Below are 7,629 nucleotides of genomic sequence, written 5' to 3'. Positions count from 1 at the left end.
ATCCTCAGCCACAGTAACACTGCTCTTTCTGCAAAAGTCAATAGATCCGTACTCCTAGAAGGCTGCCTTGGTACTGAATGTGTTGATCTGACTGTCGGTTGGAACTATGCCGATTCAACATGACTCAAGTCAAATCAATTTGATTTGATTAGTGTAAACGCAGCCTTAGGTCCCAACCATATGCAGTCTTTCCTCTTAATTTTTATTTTGTCATTATTTACTCCCCATCACCATCTTGGCCTCCTAAAACACAGTTCTTCTTTATTTTACACTCTTATTTTTCTAACAAGTTTTCATTAAGGAAATCTTTCATTGCTGTCTTCCTGTCTCTCCCCATTTCCCTTCACTCTTTTACCACAATTTTACTTTTCCCCTTTTAAAATCTTTATCTATTTAATGTTTGTCTGCATAAAAAGGAAATAATGATCAATCAATACTTCATTATACTGTTTTATTTTAAATATTTTTGTATAAAAATTCATATAAAAAATCTACAGATATTCTATTTCTCTATCAATAAGTCCTTTCCTCACAAATAAAAACATCAAGCCTTTCATTTCAGAGAATGAGTACATGCACAAGAGTGTGCGCATACATTATGTACATGTAGCTTATGATTTCTATGCATGCATGTAATTGGACTTGTAATCACACAAACACACAAACATTTTTGCTTCTAAATGTATGCACCAACACATACATATCATATTCCACTCCAATATCACAAAGAAATCTGCGTCACTTTCAAGTTAAAAATAGAAAAAATGGTTTAAAAACAATTAAAAAGGTAAAGAAAAAGAACAGAATGAGAATCAAGGGAACTAAGAATTGGCATCAATTTGATCTGGCATTTTGAGAAAGGAGACATATATAAAGAATGATTAGAGGGGAAGAGAGTAAGATTTAAAGGCATGATAGAGGAAGAAATGTGGGCCAAGAGAAATAACCAAAGAGAAAAAGAAAAAGATGAGGGAAAACAATAGAATAAGTAGAGAAAGGGAAGAACTAGAAACGATAAACGCAAACTTAGAAACTAGCATTCAACAATGTTCAAGACCTGCCATGATGATGCATTTCCAAAATGAAAATCAGGATTATATAAGATCCCAATCAAAAGTCTGCATCAAGGGTAAAATGCCTTTGTTCAGGAGCTGCCATGACGCCACATTTCTGGTACTCCCCAACACGCTTCTCAAAGAAGTTGGTTTTACCCTCAAGTGAAATGTTCTCCATGAAATCGAAGGGATTCTCGACACCAAACATCTTCTCAGATCCCAGTTCCAAAAGCAGTCGGTCAGCCACAAACTCAATGTATTGCCTCATGAGGACACAATTCATGCCGATGAGGTTGCAGGGCAGGGCATCCGTGAGGAACTCTTGCTCAATTTTCACGGCGTCCTGAATGATCTCCCGCACTCTCTCATTAGAAGGACGGTTGACCAAATGTTTGAACATCAGGCAGGCAAAGTCAGTGTGGAGACCCTCATCTCTAGAGATCAATTCATTGCTGAATGTCAGGCCAGGCATCAGACCACGCTTCTTCAGCCAGAAAATGGCAGCAAATGAACCACTGAAGAAGATTCCCTCCACAGCTGCAAAAGCCACAATCCTTTCAGCATAGGAAGCAGTCTCATGAGCGATCCACTTCAGGGCCCAGTCTGCCTTCTTCCTCACGCATGGAAGGGTTTCAATGGCATTGAACAGCTTGGTCTGCTGAGTAGGGTCCTTTACATAAGTGTCAATCAATAGGCTGTACATCTCACTGTGGATATTCTCCATTGCAATCTGGAACCCATAGAAACAGCGAGCCTCGGGAACTTGGACTTCCTGTGGAACAGAGAAAGAGGTAAGCAAATTACAATTGTTAATTTCATTAAAATCTAAGCAGTACCTATATTCAATTAATCAAATCAGTCAATTAATCACTGCATAAATAGTACAAAGCAATAATAAACTATTAATTGCCAATATCTTATGAAATAATGTTACAGTGGAGAGGAGCAGAGGTATCAAATTTGCCTGCATGAAATATACTGTCTAGTGCAAGTCCCATTCACAGGAAGAATGAGACTACGACAGACTCAGGGAGAGGAGGGCCTATAAAGGGTATAAGGCTATGGGGTTGCTCTGGAGAGTATGACTGGGGGAAACTTGTCGAAAGTACCAGTTTAATTAATTGGCACGTCTCCTTGATAATAATAACAAAGACACAAGAAAAAGGTTCACAGGCTTATTGACACTCTCATAATGCATAGAGGTACCAAGCTTCAGGCATGCCATACCCTAATGACAGTGAGCAGGTACTTCCACATGACTGAATTTTTAAACTCTACACTCAGTATTTGAACAATGGATCTATATTACTAAATATAGGTAATAATTATATTACCTATATGAAGTTCATTCTTGAGAAATTTGTTTAAAATCATCATGAAAATATCTCAAGCATTTTCTGGGAAAAACAAATTACAATGCCTGTATGCACAAGGCTTTTTTTGAAAAATGGTAAAGGGCAAGGAGCTTAGAACAATGCTCTACAATTAAAAGTAAATTATTCAATTTAAACCCAGTGACTTGGTAACACTTCAAAATAATAACAGTGCTAGCATAAAATGAAGTAAATCAATTATCAAGTGGATCAGTCTACTTTGGAATGCCTGCCTTGTGTAAGTGATAGGCATATTCATTCATATACAAGTTGCAGGACAACTACTTAAATGTCACTAGACTAATTATGAATGCAATTCAAAGTGAGTGATGAAAATGTTAAATATTGGTTGCTTAACCCATTAGCAGCAGATGGCATGATTTGCTGCAGAGGTAGAGTCGGTCATTGACGAGGATGGCACCGTGCCAGACAATGTAAACTAGCCATCCTATTGCACACACATTTATTTAATACCATGAAAAATGGGTTAACTTTTATGCATATGGAAACAAGATTTTGGTAAAACATGAACCCAATAACCCGTCTACAGTATTTCCCTGGATATTATTACATGACAAAAAATTGTCACTATAAAGTGAAAACCATTAACAGTATAACATTGATAAATATAATAAGAAAATAAAATCAAAGTCAGGTTATCATAAATATAAAATATTTCATTGCTGAAAGCCAAGGTTTCAATATGACTGCCGCTGCCATGTAATTCAAAGCAGTGCTTGACAACTTAATGCAATTGACAAATGGGTTTAAATCTTTTCTTTTTTTTTTTTATGGAAGACTTTACATTCTTAACCATTGCTTAATGACAACTGTATAGTTATAATACTATATAAATGTCATTCCTTATCTGAATTATAAATCAGAGCTAAGATTATCCCTACATGACAGACACATATATATATATATTTATATATAAATAAAAATATGGAAAATATGATAGATTTAAAATATGCACAAAAACAAATATTCATACTACATGTCTATGATATTGATACTATATATATGAAAGAACAAAAAAGAGAAAAAGAATGAAAGAAAGAGAAAAATAAAGAAAGAATGAAAAAATACAGAGGAAAAGAAAGAATGAAAAAATAAAGAAAAGAAAGAAAAGAGGAATAAACAAAACAAAAAAAAAAACAAAAAATGAAAAAAGAAAAGAAAAGAAAAGAAAAAAAAAGAGAAAAAGAAATAAAGAAACCGGTGCCATCTGCTTTTACGACCGATGCTACCTTGACAGCAAATCATGCCATCCGCTATCAATGGGTTTAAGTAAGCATAAATAATTAGCTTAGTCTCACTTAGTAATTAAAAATAAGAGGAAGCAAGAGAACAAAATAACTCACCTGGCAAAAGCGTTCAACTAGGTTTTCATTGACGATGCCATCTGACGCAGCAAAGAAGGCGAGAACATGAGAGATGAAGTGACGTTCTTCATCTTTCAACTTTTCCCAGTCAGCGAAGTCCTGTGGATAATGAGAGGCTTAGATTTTGGGGAAGTGGAGAGATGTACAAGCAGAAAAAACTATATGGAATACCAGAGAAGGGGGAACGACAATTCATAAAATGAAACTGGTATACAGAAATCTATTGACTAAGATTTTCATGAAATTTCTTTAACCAATTCACACCGGTTGACGTGATAACACGTATTGTGGTTTTCGCATAAGACGCCCTGGACGCGCTATGAGGGGAAACCGCGCTTGGGTAGAGCGAGCGAGCAACCCAGGCTCGCGGCTTGTGCGCCCGAGAATCTCGAGGCGTTAGGCTTATGCGTTCGAGAACCCCGGTATTGCGACCGCGCAAAGCCGGAAAGGCCCCGGCGTGAATGGGTTAAAGACTGATACTTTATAAAATCCAGGACTGAACTTCAAGGGACCTGGTAACAGTAAGCAAAGTTTCTTTGCATAAGTTTCACCTGAGGTGACATGGTCTACCTACAGATAAACAGTAGTTTGAATATATTTATTTCTATATAAAGGGCAACAAATATAAGTTTCCATGCCTAAAAGATACAAGTATACTGAACTTTGGCAAGCAATAGAAGTAACATTTGGAGGTAAAATCAGCCATCTTCCTACCACAACACTTCCCTGACACAGCACATATTCATCATAACAAGTAAATTTACTAAGCACATACAGGAGTAATCCTTTTTTCAAACTCCTGACCTAATGCTCACGATAATATTTTCAGTGATGGCACCACCCTGAACTCAAGCGTGTTCAGGGAATCTGCTGCATTCTCTCTTTAACCCTCCACCCACCATCAACCCATGCCATGTTTCACGAGTTAACCCACTGGATGTGGGAGATGCAAACAAGATTTTGGAGGTCAAACTGTTTTACCAACCATTACATCTTTATAGATACTAATATACTGATAGTTAAAAAAAGGCAAGCAAAACAAATTAAATCTAGTGTGCATAACTTTACCAAACTCCTTTAAATGAAACACTAAATTCAAGAGTGAAATATGAAGGTACTACACTACCATCGACTCCCCAGGGCACCCAGTTTGGGAACCATTATTCTGGGTCTGACTTTCAAAAGACATCTACCAAGTGACCATAAAAAAAAAAAAAAAAAATTGTATCTTGTGAGAGGCATTCCCAAAATATCCTGTAGATATAGCATGTGCTGTTTGTGTTTATGTAATATTTCCATAAGTGCTAATACACTGTTGATCTACAAATTCACCACAATATATACTATAATCCTTATTAGGCATCTGAACTAGTCTTGAACTTTATCAATATCTTTTCTATTAGAATGCAATATAAAAAAACATAACCAATACAGACTAATCTCACTTCATTTCTTCTATTTGGAAAGAAAGTTTTAAATGGGCAAAATTTTAAAACCATATATACCACAGGAAAGAGAAAATGAAATCCTTTGAGGATTTTTCTTATTATATCTATTTTTTTTATCAATTGAAAGTAATTGCCTTGCCAAAAAAAAATACTTATTAGATATGCTACATGAATTTCTGCAAACAACCTTTGGATTCTCTGAATTCATTTTCAGAATATTATTATTTTCATGATAATTTATCTAATAAAGTTTAAGAGCCAGATGAATATTTTCATAATTATTGGGGCACAAATATAAATTAGGTGGTCCACTTAAGAAATAATCATTTATGTATGCAATAATTAACAGGGCATAGAGCAAAGTATCTAAAGTGTTACAAAAGAAAATATTAGATATGCAATCAATGCAAACTGCGAGATAAGTGAGGTTTAAATCTAATAAAACTTGTTTTAAATCATTCATAGAAATAATTACATTAATATTTATAAACAAAATAGAAGATAACCCCCTCCCTCAGACACCTAGAATTAAAATTACTATGTAATTGTTAGACAGTTTTCAAAATTCCTGTTTAAGAGCAAACAAAGTCCACATACCTTTGACAAATCAACCTCCTCAACCGTCCAGAATGAGGCAACTGCCTTCTTGTACATCTTGAAAATGTCATCAAACTGGATTGGGAAAATGACAAACTTGCTGGGGTTCTCACGAAGGAGCGGCTCATCTTCTGTGTTGGGTCTGGGCTGGAAGAGCGAACAAGATTATTAGGAATGGAGAGAGGCAAATGGGAGAGGGAATTTTAGTAGGATAGAAGGAATGGACACTAAAGGGGAATGCAATAGCAAATGAAGTAAAATTTAGCAATATTCCCATGTGTGCCACCGGCCTTGCAAGAATTGACACAGCCTCCATGCCTAATGAGACTCTGGCAACATCAAAATCAAAACCAGGCTGCCTTTCTTAGCTTTCCAGCTTCAAAGGTGGAACCAGTCTATATCCTATTTCCTAGAATATACAAAGTGAAGCATTCATTGTGGCTATTGCTTGAACTTCAGTTTGAGCTTTCCATGATAGGTCGGAGTAACTTCTAAGGTCCTTGTGCAGAACTAAATGAAAAGTCTTGTTTTGAAAACTACTGCTCGGTCTTCTAACCGTAGATTATAAAATCAATTCATGTAAATATGGATTCTCAAGAAAAAAAGTCCAGTACATGTAATAATTTGGGCCAACCTGCATAAATGTAGTAAAAAAATAAAAAAATATAAAATGAACAGACCTGCACGAGCCTTCGCGTTCAAACGCGAGCAAAGGGCAATAGTACATATGGCACATAATACTTGTAGCAATCCCAAAGTACAGCTCGACTTTCCTCACAATTTATCCAGTATTTGGCCATAATGTGTGTAGGATGTTTGCTGGCCTCGGCCTCAGCGGCCGAGGCCACGGCTCTGCTGGCTGGACTGCGCCAGCAAATCCCTAGACTAAGAGTACGGTCTGCGGCTCTGCGTACGACCTAAAAGTTATTTATTGCTATTTTGCGTTACTTGCGTACTTTGAAATTCCCGCTATTCAAAATGATGGTAAAATGGAACTTACTGTAGAATAATTCGGTCTCTGAAAATTAACGGAGAACAAACAAGTCTTACCTTGTTGATTTCCTTCTCCTTCAGTTTATTCTCAATTTTGACGATCTCCTTCGGTCCGTTCTTCTCCTTCAGCACCTGAGGATCAACGAAATAAGTGAGAGCCAGGCTCGGCGAGACAGACAACGAACGGAAGCGAAAAATCTCGCGGCAAAACGACCAAACAAACAAGGGAATCATTCCATTCCATAAACTTCAAAACTTACCTGATTCTCCTTGTTGCTGATGTTGAGGTTATTCACTCTCTCGGAAAGGACGTTGGCGGGCATCTTGGCTTCTGAAGGCGGAGTTGACGAAAGAACGAGTAAAAGGACGATAAAACAACTAAACAATTGCGGAGCAACTAAACAGTATAAGCCTCTATACTTCTCTTCGGTGTATCGACTCGCTCTTTCTGGTCTGGCTTTGTTGAAGCTTTAGATAGACTTATCTAGGACAAAGCACAGGAGATGTGAGCGAAGGTAGATACGTGTAGCGAGGGAGACGCGCCTTGGTGGAGTGACGACGTTACCGAATTTTGTCGAATTTGGCGCGCACAGTCGCGGGCTTTTCCTCTCGGCCAATCAGCTTCCAATGCCTTTACAAACCCTGGGCTAGTAGCCAATCAGCAAGGAGGAGAGCCTGGTTGAGGTGTGGTACTAACCAATGAGAAATAAGAGACGTTTTGCATTTGGTCCAATCGGAAAGGAGAAAGAGGCCTGGCGTCCCCGACCAATCAGAACCT

General features: G+C 37.3%; 1 protein-coding gene across 1 annotated transcript; it reads right to left on the bottom strand.

Annotated features, from left to right (window-relative positions):
• Window positions 1-436: 436 nt before the first annotated feature.
• On the bottom strand, window positions 437-7,423 carry RnrS (ribonucleoside-diphosphate reductase subunit M2). The gene is made up of 5 exons (XM_043025427.2): window positions 7,112-7,423; window positions 6,909-6,983; window positions 5,859-6,005; window positions 3,793-3,912; window positions 437-1,827 (listed from the first exon to the last, which is right to left on the bottom strand). Exons 1-5 carry the CDS (start codon window positions 7,172-7,174, stop codon window positions 1,111-1,113), a joined length of 1,122 nt encoding a protein of 373 aa, XP_042881361.1. The 5' UTR covers window positions 7,175-7,423; the 3' UTR covers window positions 437-1,110.
• Between the last annotated feature and the right edge of the window lie 206 nt (window positions 7,424-7,629).

The sequence above is a fragment of the Penaeus japonicus genome, unplaced genomic scaffold (assembly GCF_977035675.1).
Source record: "Penaeus japonicus unplaced genomic scaffold, GWHDUDI00000001_assembly GWHDUDI00000963, whole genome shotgun sequence".
Lineage (NCBI taxonomy): Eukaryota > Metazoa > Arthropoda > Malacostraca > Decapoda > Penaeidae > Penaeus > Penaeus japonicus.
The sequence above is the reverse complement of the archived record's forward strand: the minus strand, read 5'-3'. Positions and strand labels throughout refer to the sequence as shown.